This window comes from Seriola dumerili, unplaced genomic scaffold, assembly GCF_002260705.1.
Source record: "Seriola dumerili isolate Sdu_G_001 unplaced genomic scaffold, Sdu_1.0 BDQW01000120.1, whole genome shotgun sequence".
Lineage (NCBI taxonomy): Eukaryota > Metazoa > Chordata > Actinopteri > Carangiformes > Carangidae > Seriola > Seriola dumerili.
In genome coordinates, this window is record NW_019174375.1 from 748,135 (window position 1) to 767,759 (window position 19,625).

Genomic DNA, 19,625 nt, shown 5'->3' on the forward strand with positions numbered 1-19,625 from the left:
AAAGCAGAAGAGATCTCCGCTGTGGCTTCTGGGAACGGCTAATCTCTCACCTCTGTCACTCTCAATCACGAGTTCACTTTGTTAATGAGGTTTGTTGCTCGGCTTTAGTTTCGCTCATTTAAAAATCCCTTTTTTTCCCCTTCTCCCCTTTTATTTCGTTCAGCTCTTTTTTTCTTTTTTCTTCTCCCTGTAGAATACTTTAATGTGCAGGTTTGAGCGGGGGGGGGGGGGGGGGGGGGGGGGGGGGGTTACAGGATCACAGTAATCTGGCATCAGCAAATAAGGAGACATGCAAGGGCAGTCGAATATTAGTTACATGGACGTATGAGAGTGTTTGAAACAATGAAAGAAAAGAAAAAAAAAAAGAATTTTGTCTGTAAATCAAACAGGAAATGACCCTTGAACGCAAGGTCCTTATGGGTAGAAGGAGAGCGGGGAGGGTAATCTGGGACTGAGAATGCAGGCGACGAGTTTTAGCCAAAAATAAATTAAAAGAAGGTGGATGTGACTTTTACCAGTTAACGGTTTTACCAAACTTATCCCCATAAATAAACTGATTGTGTTTGTCACTGATGTTTTATGAAGCTCGTGATTATTTTTCTTGTAAGATATTTAAAAAAACAACGACAATACAATGGTGCAACTTATTGTATTAAACAAGACTGTTATGTTTTACACGCTGCCATAGCAGCACTGAGTGCCGACATCTGTGCATGTTCACGAGTGTTTAATACAGGAACGCTAGAACCTGATCTATAATCAAAACTACAACCATGGACGGAGACCTTTACAGCTGTAATAATATTTTCCTTTATTGCCAAATTTAGATCATTTAAATGCTTATAAATATTGGCTGTATAAAATATTTTAAGTTGAGTATAAATGTACATTTTTTAAATCAAATCTAAATTTTTATTTCCTGCTCTGTGAATCATACCTCTACGTTCCCTCAGGGTTCAGATCAGACCAGAACCATCACATTCACAATTTACATTTTTACAGGACTGTGTTTCAGAGCGACTCTGATCAGGGAGTGTTCCCCCCCCACCCCCCCCCTGCACCCCCCCCCCCCCCCCCCATATTTATCTCCATCATCTGTCGCTGACGACTGGTTGCACATTCCCAGACCAGAATTCCCAGAATTCTATTGGTTAAAAATGTGAAATATGAAGATAAACAGTGAGTTATCAAGTCAGAGAAGGATGAAGATTAATAATCTGTGGATGATGATGGAGTTGTTGTGAGAGCCAGAGAGAGAGAGAGAGAGAGAGAGAGAGAGAGGTCTGGTGGTACAGAGGCTCTTGTCCTCAGATTACATAACTCTGACAGCTGCAGGCCTCAGGCTGGAGAGAGGGAGGGAGAGAGGGAGGGAGAGAGGGAGGGAGGGAGGGTAGAGAAAATGAAAGAGAGGCGAGGGGAGGAGAGATACATCTTAAAGCAGTGAAGAAGAGAAAGCGAATTAAGGACAAGGGCAAAAGAAAAATGGGAGACAGAAAAAACGAGGGAGAAAAAAAGAAAGAAAACAAAATCATATCCAAAAACAGTTGCAACTAAAATAGAACCAAATTATAATGATGATGATTATAATGATGATGATGATTGATACACTCCTACCATAACACGTGACCCCTCCCCCCTCCATGCTGCTTTTCTCTTTTTGCTTTTTACACACTCAAGTCTTTCCTGTCGTCCATTTTCTCACATGTTGCTTGAGCCTCTCTTCTGATTGGCTGAATAAAAATACAGCAGACTTCAGGTACAAACACTCCAGAGAAACCAAACCCCGCAAGAGTGCAGCGAGTGTTTCGTTGTGACATCACAAAAGTTACAGGAAGTCCTGACGGCTGGTTTTAAGGCTCAGTTTCTGAATACAGGCTGTGTGCATTTCTCTGTGGACTGAGGCTTTGATACTTTCACAGTATTAATATAGAAGCTAGACCTGATCTATAATCACACTACACATGGATCTACCTTTGTACAATATGAGGCCTTTAATAACATATTGTAAAGTTGTGTCTTTGTCTTTGTGTAGGTCTAAAACCAGATTATTTACATTATCACTGTAACTACTGCGCAGGTTCGTCCCTTTGTCTCTTTCTCCACTAAATGAGAAATCTCTTTCCGTTTTCCCTCCTTCCCTGCTCTCACTCTTCCTTTGTCTCTCCTTCCCTCACCCTCACTCGTCCGCTCACACAGCCAGACATGAGCTAAAGAAACTTTCTGTCCCTTCCCTAATGAGTGTAAGTCCCTGCTGAGCCAGGAGGGCGACCCACCTACAATAAACTCATTTGCGTAATTGGAGAGAAGATTTTCAGGGCGGCTATTAAATTGCACCAAAAAGGCAAAAAAGAAAATGGGTCCTTGTTTGTAGCACGGTCACGCACAGACGTGTGCGCGCAACACACACAAGTGCACACTCACTTTCCTCCGAAAGAAACCTTTGTCCTGCATGAGCAGCTTGATAAGATTACAGGTCTGCGTGCGTGTGCTTGTGTAACTCAAAATCAGTGTGTGTGTGTGTGTGTGTGTGTGTGTGTGTGTGTGTGTGCGTGCGTGTGCGTGCATCGTCACCTCCTCGTGTCAGTGGGAGAAAAAAAAATATTCGGTTGCAAACGAACCGGTTCTTTGGCTTCAAGGTGGACGCCGTGTCCGTGAGATGGAGTTTGCCACAAAAAGGACAGGTCATTTTCCTTTCATATGTAATATTCGTCGCCATGGTGACACACACACACACAACACAGATACAGATGACAGCGGGGAAGCAACTCTGAGCCATCCCGGTGTCGTGGCTGATGTGATGTCAAACACTCAAACACTTCGAAACACCGGAATGTGTGTATTCTTTCTCTGTGTGTGTGTGTGTGTGTGTGTGTGTGTGTGTGTGTGTGTGTGTGTGCAGGTTTGTCTGCTCGTGTGTCTGTGATCAGAAACACTTGGCACAGTCTGACGATATCGTGACAGCATCATATTAAAGTATTAATGTTTCATCTCTGGCTTACATTTCCCATGAGATCCATGCCAAGTCAAACTGATTCAGTCAGTACACTGCAATCAGTCAGTGTGTGTGTGTGTGTGTGTGTGTGTGTGTGTGTGTGTGTGTGTGTGTGTGTGTGTGTGTGTGTGCGTGTGTGTGTGCACTTTACTTTTAAGGACTGTGTTTTAACTGGCAGCGCTCCTCAGCATGAAGATGCTTTCTATTTAATTTAAGCCTTTTTAGCCATTTTTCAGGCTCTAAACATAATTTCTTTCTTCTTTTTTCTTATCACTAAAAACTTATTGAGTATTTGTTTTTATCAATTATAAGATAAAATAACTATAATCCTAAGTGAGACATTATTCGAGGCTCTGGTAACTTCTGATGTGTTGTTGTTGTACATCTTTCAGAGGAATCAACCTGTTGCACACAGTGACTCTGAAAGCTCAAGTGTTTCCAGGGGACACTAAAAAGTGGGACGCACTTGCATGGATGTATTATAAAAACATATAATCCATCCATCTGCACTTGTTGTTCAATGCTTTTAATTTCAAAAGTCCCAAAGCACTGAAAAACAAGTGCGTCCCCGCCGGGTCCGTCACTTTTTAGTGTCCCCTGGAAACACATGCGAGTAACATTCTGAATTTGTTTGCGTTTTGTTTATTTGTGTGTGTTTTCTGACACTGCAGTGCGTTTACTTATGACCCCCCCCCCCGGTTTACTATGATCCCAAAACGCCTTCAAATGTTATAGAAACAAGATATATAGAAAGAAGAGACCGGTTTGACTGTTGCTCTGACTCTGGATATTTTTCTATAAATTAACTGTTTTGTTGTTGAGGTGTTTTTTGGCCTTAAAACTAAACAAAAGTAAAAGGTTTCTAATTAGCCAACATTAACAACAACAAAACAATATTTAAATGTTTTAGTTTCCTCGTGTATGTCTGCACTTTTCTGTGTCACCCTGCTGTGCGCGACAGTGAAAGTGTTCCCCCGCCCACCTCTCGTCGCAGTAGGTGAACTTCATGTCCATGCTGTGTCTGCTCAGGAAGGTCTTGCTGTCCAGCGGCGTGTCGATGTTGGATGGGTGTGGGATGGGTTCGCACATCAGAACGGCGCAGGTGAGCGGAGGCTCTTTGAAGCCGCACAGCACTCTGGGAGGGCAGCTGTTGTACATCTTCAGGTGTCCGGTGCAGTGCAGCACCTGGAGGGAGCGGCGGGAAGAGGAAATGAAGCAGTGAACACAGTGAAGCTGGACCTGACCTCGGCCATATTTACCACTTATATTTTTTATCCAATATGTAGCCTATTGTGTTTTTTACCTGATTCTGATGCAGACTCTTTGTGCAGCACATTAGTTTCATAAATAAATAAATAAATAAATAAACAAACTAAAATGATGTTATGTTTTTCAGACTTTCATCTATTTTCGCTGTGGTGGATCATTTCTCCTCCTCGTGCTTCTGAACATTATTCACATAAATCAGCATCATGTCGCCTAATTGCTTCGTTTCAAGCCAAAGAGTTCGGCTGCTTCCTGATCTGGAGGTAACGTCTGCACTGGAATGTATTGGGTGTGTTTTCCTGCTGTTGCAGATGTTGCAGATGTGTTGGCTCTCCTCCGCCTCACCTTCCAGCTGGCCGACTTGAGGTTGACGGTGCGTCCCCTGTTGGTCACCGTGCATTTCATCCTCATGAAGAAATCCCGCTCGGTGTTCAGCTCTTTGCCTTTTTTACCGAAGCCGCTTCCTGTGGAAGACGAAGCAGCGTCACAGAGAGAACAAAGAACAGATGCATTGTTTGTGCATGGAGGAACACAAGAGAGAAAATTATCCAATTTAAGTTTAATTGTTTCTGGTGATAAATTCATAAATTAACAGATTTGTGTTTCATAAAAATTTGCAACTTTCACTTTTATAGTTTCATTATTTCTGGCTTTTCATTAAATATGGGTTTTAGTCGTTAGTCACTTTATTTTATTCACTTTTTGTTTTCTAAATTGTATTTTAATCTATTTTACCTTTTATTCTTTTATTAAATTATTTTGTCTGCTAATGTTTTTATAGCTCAATAAATCTATTTAATTGTCTCTTATTCTCACCTGTCTGTTATTCTCATCTGTCGTCTGTGAAGCACCTGCTGTACAAATAAAGTTTGTTTAATTGATTGATTGATTGATTGATTGATGATCGCAGCTTGAGGCTCCTAATTTTATCCTTTTTTTCGTGGCAAAATGAATAAATCAGAGTTAAACCCTCCTTTCATCTGCCTCTCTCTTATGTGACTGGGAAACCGGTCAAGGTTTAGACTTGCTGAGGCCTCTCTCTCTCTCTCTCTCTCTCTCTCTCTCTCTCACACACACACACACACACACACACACGCCGGCGCAGAGGACCTGAAACTTGGCCAAGCTGTTACATCACGAGGTCAGAGTTCAGCCTCACACAGCAAAGTGGTGAAGTGTGTCTTTTGTCGAGCTGCACACTCTCAAGTGTGTCTTTATCTTTATATAGTCACACTTAAAAGAAACCGAGCGTCACACAACTTGTCTCCTCTGGTCCGTATGTGTGTGTGTGTGTGTGTGTGTGTGTGTGTGTGTGTGTGTGTGTGTGTGTGTGTGTGTGTGTGTGTGAGGGAAAGTGTGTGTGAAAGTGTGTTAAAGGGGAAAGGGACTATAAAATATACTGTTTTGTGTATTGCGGTCACTGCTGATAAGAGTCATTAACTACAGTTGAGTCAGTTGTGGATGAGAGAGAGAGAGAGAGAGAGAGAGAGAGAGAGAGAGAGAGAGAGAGAGAGAGAGCATTGTTTTCCTATGTAAACCTGTTTTTTTTGTGTCTTTTCTGAGTGAATCCGCTCGGTGTGAAACACGTCGTATGTGTCACGTGCATCTTCTAACTCGTATCTTGTGTGTGACACTTTCTGCTGCAGCTGCTGTAACAATAACTCACCGTGTCCATTATCTGAGGCAGATAATTCCCAGTTTCTCTCTCTCTGTTTTTTTTTCTCATCTTCTCAGCTCTTATCGTCTTTCCCTCGCCTCTGCACACGTACCGAGCAGCTCCCCCACACACACACACACACACACACACACACTATGTCTCTCTTTAGGTTCCTCTCTGTGATCTCTGACCCTCATGTTTGTTCTGGACACTTCTTCATGAGATAGAATTTATTACAAAACTTTGTTTGTTTTTAACGTGTTTTACTTGGATTCATTTCTGTTGGGGGGGGGGGGGCTGTACATGCCAAACATTATAGATATTTACTGTTTTAGAGAAATGCAAGCTTTTTCCCAAAAGCACGACAATTTTTTAAAGAGCCAAGTCTGTGTCGGACTGCAGGACTTCTGATTTCAAGACCTGATTTGTTCTGAGGTTTTTTGTCACTTGTTTAATTTTAAAGTTATAACTATTTTCTTTGCTTTTATATTCTTTCCATCTACCTGCTCTGTTTGGGACTTGCCGTGCAGTGAGTTTTCCACAGCACAAGAGAGGAATGAGAATGATATATGGCATTTAAAAGTGAGGATAACGGTAAGATTTGTGTGGGTGATTGTGGGCTGACCGGCTGTCTTCAGGCTGAGGTTTTCTCTGATCTCCTCATGGTCACATGGATGAGTGAAGTCAAAGATGCTGTGACCAGTGAGCTCCACCTGAAACATAAAAACACCATCGTTAAATATATATATATATAAAAAAAATGTAAAAAGACATCGTTATCGTTGCTCATAAATACCACAAATATCTGTGTTTTGCAGCTTTTACAGTTGCTGGCTTCCACACTGAAGTTAAGACACACTTTGTTTTTCCACTTCTGGCAGCAACAACAACGGATTGTTTGGGATAAAGAGAAGAAAAACTGGGTTGCGAGTGTGAGGAACAACAGCCAACAGGACTGAACAAGTGTGTCACATCCAGAAACTCTCAAAGCTTCAACACAAAACAAACAGAAACTCATCGCTGCAGGCGCTCGACAAAAATCCACAACAACTACGACGAGGAGGAGGAGGACAACAAACAAAAGCCTCTGTTCCACAGTTTATAGACAAACTACACCTCCACGTTCTCCCTCTAGTATTTCACGACTTCACAGAGAGGGACGTATACGATGGAAATATTCTGCCGTCTCATCGGGTTCCCGCTGAACGGCTCGTGTCCACGTGTATGACGGAGATGAGGCAGGGTTCCCCGTCGAGAGCTGCTCTGGCCCCGGAGATCAGCGGGAGCTCATCCCTCTGATCCACCGCGGCCTCAGTGACGCCAGGTGAGACGGATTCACTGCCTCACTCTTAAAACTGCTGAGGTAAAAGTAACTAACCCGAAAATGGTGTTTGTGACTATGTTGATGAATTAAAGCTACTAAAAAATGGGTTGTAAAAATAAAATAAAAAAAAACAACCTGAATTCTGGGTCTAAATGGGAGCTATTTAATGTCAGTTAACTTCTGCTGTTACTGTTCAAACTAAATCTGAATTGCTGTAAAACGATGAAACAATCAGCCATGTACAAGTTCAAAAACATTTAAAATGAAAAAAATATATAAAAAATCAATTCAAGTTTCTCATAGTCTCTTTAATTTAAATTTTATTTTATTTTTTAGACTAAACTGCAAAATCCGGGGCTAACTCAGGCCTAAGACCAATGTTACCACGGTAACAACAACAACAACAAGCAGCACGAGACGACAAAAAAAACAGGGAAACTCGGCTCATAATTTGTAGTTTGCGAACATTATTATGGAGAGAAGAAGAAGAGTTTTTAGAGACCGAAATCAGATTTTTAAATTTTTATTGTTTCACTCTTTGTTGAATTTTCAAAGTAAAACGCAGTAAAACATTTTCTGCTTCGGTTCGGACCACAGTTCGGCTTAAGATAGTCAGGAAGTCAGACCGTTGAGAGGCGGCCGCTCTGCTGACACCTCGTCAGGCTGAGACGGGCCGCCACCTCGTGACCGAACGATCTGCTTTCCGAGTGAGTGCCAGATGATGTGAGTTTAGAGTTGAACCTCTGTGTCGGGACTGAACACCCACTGCTGGTATGAGAGGCATTTCACACAGACACAACAGTCTTCTCTGACTGACGGTTTACATCCATGTCTCCGCCCCATGACTGTCGCTGCTGTGAAACCTTCCCGTCCGCTCTCTCTTTCTCTCTCCCATAAATTACAAAATATATACAAATAATTATATCTCATAACGGGCGTAAACACGTCTTCACTGAAGGGAAATGGAGAGATCTGTGAACTGACTCACACCCAGAGGCTCGTGTCCGTCACTTTTATTGGACGGTGTCTGTGTTGCAGTTTAAAAATGAGTGTGCACGTGACTTGCTTCTTGTTTTTTTTTTTTAAATGCTTGTGTACCTGCGTAAGCCCCATGAATTTGTTGATGTTCTCAGACAGGAATATCATGTCGCCGTCTGACGTTACCACGGTGATGAAGCCCTCCAGAGACTTCAGGTACAGACTGTCCATCTGTCCATCCTCGTCACCGTCACTGCTGCTGCTGCTGCTGCTGCTGCTGCTGCTGCTGCTGCCTGGAGGGAGAGAGGCAAAAACAAGGCAGGGTTACTTCTCTCATTCAATGCCGATTATAAAATAATATCATTGTGAATGTGTGTGTGTGTGTGTGTGTGTGTGTGTACACACATCAGGCTTGTTTTCCTTATTGAAGCTTTGGCTCGGGGCCAAAACAAACCAGTGCAGCTTCTTCCTGTGTCTCAGGCCACTCCTGATCCCCAACCCTGACAAATTAAACCCAAACTACACAAGCGTTCATAATGGCTGCCCACTTTTAGAACATAACTTACATATTATGCAATTATGTTCAAGTATGTACAGCGCAGTATCCAAACATTTACACACAGAGACTCCAGTGTGTCTCATTGCAGAGCTAACTGATACAAAAAACATAGCTAGCGCCTAACTGGCCCGGCTCAAGAGGGAATGTGTGTGTGTGGTTGTGTGGTTGTGTGTGTGTGTGTGTGTGTGTGTGTGTGTGTGTGTGTGTGTGTGTGTGCGTGTGCAGTGGCTTCACGCTGAACAAAGCCCAGTAGTCGATCGGGGGCGGAGGGTGGGAAGTTTGCAATTCCTCTAGTGTGCTTCCCTCAGATAAGAGAGGCTCTCAAGGCTCCCAGTGAGGCCTGGGACTCGAGTTTGGAGCCGGGCCCAGCTAGCGTTAACCCCCGGGGGAGCCCAGAGCTTTCTCATGGGCCCCAGGGAGCTGCGGAGACTCTTGGGGCCTGGTCCAAAGACCAGCGGCACCTTTGGCCTAAATACTTAGCTGTGATTACCAGTCATTTGGACCGAGTTGTACTTTTCTTCTCTCTCTTGTTCTTCGGTTGCGTAACCGCCCTCGTTTCAAAATAATAGGGTTCAGAAAAGAGTGTTTGATAGGGACAGCACAGCTGCTGCTCTGATAATCATTTCCTCTCTATTATTTTACGTTTGTTCTGTTGTACTGAACAGACTGAAGTGACATGACAGCAGCGACACATAGGACTCACTTGGGACAGAATGTGACTGAGTTCACCGATTTTCTTCTGCGTTTGACAGCTATTCTCTCATGACTGTTTCAAACAGAAAAACTTGAAAAGACTAAATTTAGGGTGTGTAATGCCAAACAAAACTGTCAGAGGAAACCACGTTAACGTCATCTACCCTCTGATCAGAGATACATCGACTGAGGCTCAAATTTCATGTTTTCTTTCTTAGAATTTCATGACAAAAGGACAAGAAAAATAAAGGAAACAACTTGTCAGCTACTAAATTTTACTATGAAGTAGGGGGTTGAAAACTGAACCTGGTAACACTAAATATTGGTTCTCCTATCGTGAGGAAAGACATCACTTAAAAAGGAGCTATTTGTAAGTTTTTCCTATCGCTACATAGCTAACATTAGCATTAACTAACATTAGCTAACTAATTAGCTGTTTACTTAAGATCATCAAACTTCATCCCTTTACTCACTAGGAGCTGTCTCCAGCGGTGGAAAGTGACACCAGTGTTGTTTGTTTTGCTTCCATTTCTATCACTTCTTCTCTTCCGCTGAAGTTAGCATGCTAACCAGCTAATTTTCCGATACCGAGTCACTGTAGCGTCCAGTATGCCCTAAAGAAGTAGCTCTGGTCACAGGAAGTATTATAACCTTTTGTCTTGTAAATGCAGGTGGCTGAAGACTAGTAAGTAAGCTGTTTATGCTAATATTAGCATAATATATGTGGCAATATCTTAAATATAGCCCCTTTAATGTTTTAGCCACAACAGGTGGAGATGCATTGGACTGAAGCTTGAAAAAGACTTAAACCTTTAACCCAAAGTTTTGGGAAATATTCTTGTTTGCTGTCTTATCCACAGTGAGTGTGTTTAGCCTAGACTAAAACTATCTTATTTGCACATTATTTCCTATTTATGGTGCAAAAATAATAATGTTAAAACCTGACATTGTGGTTTTAGAAGGAGTTAGCGGTTAGCATTATATTTAAGACTTATTTGAAGCTTCACTGTTTTAATTTCAACTGATACACTTGCTTTTTTTTACATTTCTACTGTTATTCAAATGTGCAGCCTTAATGCTACAGAACATTTCTTATGCCAAACTACTTTTAAATTAACAATGTTGAAATCAATCTCAGTTGTAAATGAGATTTTGACTAAAATAAGACAGATGACATAAATAAAAGCCAGATAGCTTTGGGGACAGGACTCTGTTCCTAGCTATTGTGCTATGCTAGGCTAAACACATCCTAGACCTAACTACATGTACTCTTAAGTCCATGTCAGTATGTGTTAAATGAGTAAGGTATAACCTGTAAATAAAACCTTAAGCTTAATTTGCTAAAAGATATAAATTTTTTCACCAAGTTTGGTTAGTAGCTTTCCTTGCTCTCTGTGCTAAGCTACGCTAAAAACACAATAAAATAACAAGATACAATTTGTGCAGCAGACATGTGTGCTGTATTTTCTTACACTTGCAGTTTCCCCTCAGTTTTTAATCTTTGAGCTAAGCCAGTTAAACACATCATGAACTAATCTCTGTTGCAGTAAATTGATATTTATCTTCAAATACAACTCTGGACTCCAGGACAGGTAAACAAACATATTTTCCAAAAACGCTTCAGAAACCAAACACAAGTCGAGTCAGTTAGAAAACACATTCATTTCTTGAGTACCTGCTAATCTGCACATCAGTGTTCTTTGGCTTCCAACCAAGCTTATGTTATATAACAGAGGTGTTCCCTACAGCAGCCTGCATACGGTATGTGCTCTCGGGTGCATATACAGTGTGTGTAGGAGTGTGTGTGTGTGTGTATGCGAGTGTGCATGCCAGCATGTTTGGCGCCAAGGCGGTCGGGTGTTATGGCTAGCGGGGGTAATGCCAGCACCAGCCGAACGATGGGCAGAGCTCTTCGCTTCCTCTCCAATCTCTCCTTCCATCGCGGAGCAATCAAACCGGCCCGATAACGCTCTATCTGCTGCTGCATCTCACGGATCTCCCTGTCCTCTCCTCCTCTCCTCACCCACTGCTTTCCTACCCTCATTACCTTTACTCCTCCCTCCTCCTCCTCTTCCTTATGCCTCCTCTCTTTCACATATATGATTTCTACCTTCCCTCCTGCCTCCTTCTTCCTCCCATCCCTCCCCATTCTTCTTAATCTCCTCCTTACCTCAAACCCCCATCTTTGTCTTTGTTCACGTTTAATAGCTGCACTTGAATTTTCAGTCATTTTTTTTTTTAAATGTTGAATTTAAAAAAAGGGCCAGATCACCCACGTTACAAAAACTGTTTCCAGGGAGGTCTTTCAAATATAATTTCTCAATGCTTCCAGCACCACAGTCTAATTTACCTTCATTGTGTTAGGGTGGCGGCTGCAGCTTTAGAGGTCGATATCTCAAAATCTTGGAACATGAAACTGAAACTATCCGCATAACTAGATACCACCGGGGGTTAGCATCAAAACATTTTTTTAACCCTTTAATTTAACTCAAAGTTTTGTATACGTGAAAAACATGTTGATAGTTGAAGCAAAATATGTTATTTTATTATTAAAATTAACTTTTTTTTATTATCACAAGTAGATATTATTTTTCTTACAATGTATAGATGTGGTCTACTCTTCAGAGTTGAAAACACCCCCCCCCCAAACTTTTATATTTAAATAAAGTAAGATATCCAAAGTACACATTTCTAGTAATTGTACAATTACTTCTCATATTGTATTTTCAGACAGTTTGGGGATATTTTTGTTCTCCTAAAAGTATGAAAACACAATAATACACAACATAATATCATAAGAAGGGTTATATTGACCTATTAAGATTTTGTTTACATCTACCTTGTAAATATATATTTTTTATTATTTTAAGTTTTCACAGGTGTATTCAATAGAGATTCATTGTATTTACCAAAGTTTTCTTTGTTCATGACTGTTTTTAAAACATTTTGAGCAAATCTTAAACAGATGCTAGTTAGCACATGGTTAGCTAGCACGGTTCTGAACAGGTGTACACGTATGAAAACTACATTTTCTGCAATAACACCCCAAAAAACTTGCTTAATTGCAGAAAATATGTTCCTTAAAGTTGCAGCCAATGCGTGTGAGGGGCTCGGCCGTACTTCCTGATAGACAAAATGAAGGGGTGTGGCTAAAATCAAGTCTATGCTGATGGAATGAAACTTACTCTGTTTCAAAAGTGACGTGAAAATGATCAAACAAACATCTTTGAATATATATTTTTTTAACTTCAACACAACAATGGAAAAATTTGAGGAAATCTTTCTCCCAATGGAAAAGTATGATAATGATTATTTCATATATATATTAAGGTTACTGCTTTTGGAAATATTTTGTTGGGTTTAAACAGACAACAGAAGGATCTTGGTAATTTTACACATTTTGACACTTAAATGCCAGTTTGGTCCGTTTGTGTAACTTGTTTCTACCTGTAGTTATTTTATGTTGATTACTTTTAACTGTGAAGCCCTTTGAGCTGCTCTTACTTCATACGATGTGCTGTACAAATAAAATAATTATTGAGAGCGATTGATCAATTTTCCGATTGATGACTCTACAAATCAAGGTCACTGTTGTTTAACGAAGCACTGGTTGGCCCAGAGCTATAGAGCTGGATGTTAATTAACTTAATGGTAAATAAATAAATAAAGAACAGATCTGACTTTTGCTGAACCATGACCCAGTTTAATGGAGTCCAGGTGTTGAAGGCTGAAGTACAAATGAAATGAACAAACCGTTACGCAACTCTGTTAAAGAAAAATAAACTGTTTTTTTCTTCTTGACCACTGACGTTGCGATAGTTGTTTAATTTTGTTGCGCTCTGATCTCATTTCGAGGCCGCGGAGGAATTCCAGAACAATAGGTCGTGTCTCTTTGTGGAGCTTCCTCAGCGTCTAATTTTAAAAATAAGACAAGAGGAAGGCGTAGAAGTGCAAAGAAAAGGTCCCGCAAATACCTTCCTACTTCACCGGACAATTAATCATCATCAACACACGCACACTCATCTGGCCAGATATCACGATAAGGAACTTGCAACTTGCCGGGATTTGCATATTTTCCTTTTAATTTAAATGCACAACACTGCAGCTTGCATGTGATCATATGTGTGTGTGTGTGTGTGTGTGTGTGGTGCATGGTCCACACCTGTGGCAAGCAGCTTGCGTGTGCGCAGGAAGCTGATAGCCAGCCTCATGATGGAGGCTTTGTCCAGGTGAGAGCTGACGCTGTGGGGGAGGGGCAGCTGGTGAGCCAGCTCGTAGAAAACCTCCGTCTCTTTGCTTCGCCTGCAGCGAGCGGCATCACGGGACTTCTCCTTACGACGCTCTGAGCTGCTCCTGCAACAACAACAACAACAACAACAACACAGACAGGAGTTTGGTTACACCTTCACTTTGTTCTCCGAAGCTGAAAACAGCTGATTCTGATACAGAAACAGATTGTTGTGATTTATGATTTCAAATTTCCATTTTTTTTATTAATTTTTTTGTCGTTGAGGAAATCAATTCTCCTTATTGACAGACATGTTTTGGTTCATTGGTAGTTATTTGTTGAGAATCATACCTCACCGATCCATCTGTATCAGGAAGCCATAACTTCTGTATGAATACACACACTGTCTGGGCTCCTTCCTACTTCGCCATTGTACAAACCGCTGTTGGCAAATAGCAGCGCAAAGAACCCAATACCATAAATCCCCATGTGATTCGACAAGCACAAACTGTCCACAGTCTGTCACAGCCAGTTTCACCGAGGTTCACTCACAAGTTCAAACACAAGGCGCTCTCCGCTGTGAACACAGGGAGGAGTTCTGTTCTCTCTGTGGCCTCACAGTCACACTAATCACACCAGCTGCTTCGTTAAATATCTGATGGTAGCAGCAGAACCTGCCTGATTTCATTCCAATAATAAGATTTTATTCGTATATCAAATCAAAGTAAAATGTAAATACTGATAGCTCTCAAAACTGTTGCGTCTACAACTGGTGCCGTGTGTGTGGAGACGCCTCTGCAGGAGGAGAACTCAGGATGCAAACCCCCAGAAGTAAAATGGCTGTTTATGTTGTTTATCTTTACTTTGTATAAATGTTAAGACTGACTTTGTCTTGATTTTGGTTTTATACACATGTGAGTTGGGTTTTTTTTTGGGTGGTGGGGTTGTATATAATGATTAATATGTTGCATAATAATGCTAATGGCTGCAAAATAAAATGAAAATTCAATTAAGACATTGTTTAAATAAGACAATATGAACAATATGGATATAATGACTATGAATTTAAACTGCAGCACGCCACCACATGTGCGTTTCCTTTTCTGGATAATTCAAGTTTAAACTTTAAAGGGGAAAAAAATGAAGATGTGTATTGAGACACGTGTTTTAATGCTCAGTTTTTCCATTTCTTTCTTTTCCACACATCTGAACTGTCTGTCCCTTCAGATGCATCAGGCCACAGATCCAATCATCGGCCTCAAACGCTGCTGTGCACGCTGCACAAAGCGCCCTGTGTTATTCATGCAAACTATTCATATGTGGAAAGGCTTGAGATAAAAAATAAAAAATAAAAAAAGATGGATTTTCATACTATTTTTATGTTGTGGTTCGGTCGATGACAACATCGAACCCTGATCTCACTAGCGAGTCTGACTCATGTCACTTCATGAGTCACTGAGTCAGAGCAGGTGAATTAAAGGACATCTTGTTCTAATATCTGTGGGTCTCTCTGAAGAAGGGGATCTTCCTGTCCGTGATGTAACAGGAAGTCAGAGTGATAGTGGGGCTTTTTTTTTTTTTTTTTTTTTTAAACTCTCCCTGATGAGAGAGAGAGAGAGAGCAAAGAAAAAGGTGAGATATATAGAGAGATATGAGACGAGCAGCTTGTTAAGCTTTGCCACTGTGCTGCCTCGTTTCCTGTGTGAAGACTTTCCATCACCAGAGTCGAGTTACTGTAACAGCTCTTTGAAAAAGTTAATGCTTTTAAAATCTCCTCATTTTAATGAAAACGTCTTTGTCCAAAAACTAATATTGGATATTAAAAATAAAACAAACCAAACACACACACACACACACACAATGTAGAAGCTGCCACTATTTGGCGAATTAGAAAACAAGGAAAAGACAAATTATCACAACTCCAGAAACGGTGAAACACAAAATGAGTTGATCTGTCGTGCTTCAGCTTCTTTGACATTTACTTCAATTTCAATACATGACAAAAATGACATTATCAAAACAAAAATAATAACGCTTAAAGCTGCTGAACTGACGTGCCTCGTGTCCAGTTTCATGTGTTTGTTTGTTCAACGCGTTTCATTTGGATTTGGATTGAGAAAGACTTATTGAGCAAAATCTAATGTGAACTTTGGAAACGGAGGAGGACGCTACGTGTTTGGAGGCGAGCCATGAAAAGAGGAAGGTGACCGATGGTATAATGTGTTTTAACAGATGACAGTTTGTCTTTAACAAGAACCTTTCAAGTGGGCAAGAGCCGAGAGAAGCAGAGCCAGGTGATTATTTTCATTTCCTCAGGTTGATTCAGTTGTTGTTGGGAGACGAGAGCTACCGGCCAAAACCGGTAATGAAAATATTTATTATTATTATTAACATCCCACACATGTCTACAAAAAGAGAAAACAGTACTCTTTCTGGCTCGATGTGCTGAAATGAAACGAGTCAGATTCTGATGTCAAAGCTCAAACAGACAGACAGTCCAGAGGTTCAGACTGTGATCCAACAAACCATATTAGGACATCAACACATGGAGCTTGGCTGGGTTCTGTCTTACGCTCAACACTCGTGCTCCAACGCTCATTAAGACCGAGTGTCTGTCTGTAGAGAACGTAGAACCAACACGCAATCACAGGGGGAGGAGCCGCGAGTCATCAATAACAACTTGTTACGTAACACACGCATGTTGGGATGGAGGATGAGCGATATGAACAGTGTAGACTGCCGTATATAATTTAACACAGAAACGTGCTGCTGAATGAATATTAAGTATAAATGAAAGGTTTCCTTCTGACAAAAACTTATTTTTATAGGTTGTTATTTTTTAAAATAAAAACAGCAGAATGAATGTAGACATCAGTGAATTTCAGCTGCAGCTAAAAGCAGAAACACAACAAACGTGCGGTTAATAAAACATGAGTAATACTGATTAAAGATCAATTCATCTCACCACTTTCATACATGTTTCCACTGACAACACAGAAGAGGAAATAAAGAGTCATTAACCCTCTGAGGTGGATGGATGGTGAAGGTTATTGTGAGGTTCTTAGGTATTTAAGCTTTCACCACATTTTATTTCCACAGTAACTAAAAAGGTAATGATTCTATCGTCAGCAGATAAAACCAAGGACGTGTTAACAGAGGAGCAGCGGAGAGTTAAGAGTCTGTTCAGGCCTCATAAAGACTCCACGAGTCCCCCGAGGAGGATTAAACACTTAAATGACGGCTGTACTTCACAGGCGCTGACTGAGCCGTGACGACGTGAGGCTGAAAGTGTTTCAGCCTCTGATCTGTCTGCAGGTTCTGTGACGACGATAACTTCAAAAAACCACAACAGACGAGGTGTGTGTGTCTGCCGCCTTGAACTTTAGACCCCCCCCCACCCCCACCACCCCCACCACCACCACCACCTCCCCCACCTCCTCTCTGCTGTGACACGATGCAGTTTATCACAGTGGATCACATCTGTGCCAGATTTGCAACATGCAGGAACACACACACACACACACACACACACACACACATAAATACATAAATACAACTGTGCAAAAAGGAGAAATATTTTCGCAATAAAACACAAAAAGTAAATGAAGCAGAGACATGTGCAGCCACAGTAAACACTTCAGCCGAAGACCTGAAACCCACAAAGATAAGAAAATAAGTAAAAGCCAAAGCTAATAATTACTGAGCTGCACAAGTTTACGACGAGAAGAAGAACTCCGTATGAACTCGGTGTTTTCTGTTATTGTAAATCCTTCAACACTTTTGTGCAACAGCAAAATGTCAAGACAAACGTGAATTTGCATTTAAATCTCTGAGGTTTAACAGAATGAGACTGAACTCAAAATCAACAGCATGAATTGAAACAACATGAAATTGTGATTTCTTGAATCTGATTAGCGGCTGCGGCCAAGACCATTTGAATTCGAGCCAATGTACCAGCGCTTTATTCACTCGGTCCAACAATACACTCCATCGCTGCCAACATTAACAACACACACACACACACACACACTCAAAGCATTATTCAGGTTTGTCTCCGGAGTATCTGGTCCTATACAGAACCCGGGATGTTCTACAGAGGACGACATCTTCTCCTGTTCTCCCTCCTCTTTTAAAGACCAGACCAGAACACCTGAAAACCTCAGTCTGGACTCACCTCTACAACCACAACGCTGCGTTTCTATCTCACGTTAAAAAATCATCTTTGCATTTCAGAGCCAGCAGCAGCAGCAGCAGCAGAAACACAATCTTTTCTGCATTAAAATGAAAAATTGTTGAATCTTTTTCTGTGTGGTGTGACACCTCCTTCTGTCTCAGAGCTGCTCTCCGTATGAACACACGTGCTGCCTGAGATCCTCGGGCAAATTTCCTCCTTGTTACTCCATTGCCTCCCACTCTGTCTCTTTTCCCTGTATCTTTTATTGCTTTGTATATAAATAATAAAGTTATTATTATTATAAAACCTTTTTTTTTCCAACTTTTACACTGCAAATCTTCATCATTCATCATCACTGAGTCGTATATATTTTTCTTTTAAAAACAAGGGGGTCAAAAAAAAAGTCTGTGAACCTGTTTCCAATAGAAATGATCTGATTGATTTTATTTGATTTATTTGCGCAAATAAAACATTAGAAATATACTGTAAATAATGGATGTGCAGGTGATGGAAGAAACTCATGTAGGGCTCATTTCAAAACCGCACCTCAACATAAAAACATCACACTAGATAAGAAAGAAATGAATCATAGAATAATAATAATAATAATAATAATAATAATAATAACAAACAGAAGACAAGTCAAAAGAAACAGCAAAGACAACCTAATATAAGCGTAATGTTTTTAATTGTATTTGTTTAAAAAACATGTTGACCTGCACAGTCATATTTTTCACCTCTTTTAATAAAGTAAAATAATAATATAAATGAATAAAATGAAACTACAAGGACTCAGTTACAGAGTAAAATGAGAGGCCGAGTTGTGCCGCAGCTTCAGCTCTTCAATCATCACGTATGAAATCTTGCTTACGTGCTGAGAAAAACCTGTGTACAAGATGTTTTCATGCTGAAACTAAGATCATGACGCATTAAAAAAGAAAAACAGAACAAAAACAACAACAGGTGAAAATCATCTGTTTCACATCAACAGCATCAGCGTCGGTGGTTACAACGGTTCAAAGTTGAAAGTGGCAGTTTCCCCCTCGACCCCGCAGAAACACGAGCTGCACAATCACACATGCGAGCGCACATTAAGGAGAGGAGAGCGCACAATTAACAGGAAAAGCAGAGCACAGAAGCACCATTATCTTATCTTATCAAGAGTATGTCCCATCAGTGCGTCTCCCTGCTCGTCTCTCCGAGGTTTAAACTCATTAACCCCGACTGACAGCGACCCAGACCCTCATTACTGATGAGCCAGCGGATGGCGGAGCAGGCGGCCACCGACTGACTCAAGTCAACTGGAACAGCTAACTTCTGCTAGCCCTTCTACTGGATATGTGTGTGTGTGTGTGTGTGTGTGTGTGTGTGTGTGTGTGTGTGTGTGTGTGTGTGTGTGTGTGTGTGTGTACGGTGCCACTCTTTGATTGTCTGGGGCCATTGTTGCCGCAGGTCCCTGCAGACTTTTTCAGGATACGAAACAATGGGAATCACAGCGCTTCACCAGGGCACCGAGCCCTGTGATGTACTCACTGACCCCCTCAGTCATATTCACACTCACACACACACACACACACACACTGTACTGTATCTGAGTACAGTGGTGAGGTGCGGCTCCGTTCTACCTGCCACTTTCTATCTGATCTTCAGGGAAAATCTTTCAGAGCATCCAGCGTCTCATCGTCTGTATTCAGCTGAATGAAACTGTCCTCGGCCGACGAGCCAATGTCCTTCATCATTAGTCATCAGATAAA

General features: G+C 41.2%; 1 protein-coding gene across 1 annotated transcript in view; it reads right to left on the bottom strand.

Annotated features, from left to right (window-relative positions):
* Window positions 1-19,625, bottom strand: part of LOC111223860 (endothelial PAS domain-containing protein 1-like) — a 44,641-nt gene that overhangs the window by 8,845 nt on the left and 16,171 nt on the right. Inside the window, exons 2-6 of the mRNA XM_022748151.1 lie at window positions 13,632-13,822; window positions 8,338-8,510; window positions 6,541-6,628; window positions 4,604-4,722; window positions 3,975-4,177 (exon numbers count right to left, since the gene is read on the bottom strand). Of these exons, the coding sequence (XP_022603872.1) occupies window positions 3,975-4,177; window positions 4,604-4,722; window positions 6,541-6,628; window positions 8,338-8,510; window positions 13,632-13,822 (774 nt within the window). The remainder of the gene's footprint in view (window positions 1-3,974; window positions 4,178-4,603; window positions 4,723-6,540; window positions 6,629-8,337; window positions 8,511-13,631; window positions 13,823-19,625) is intronic.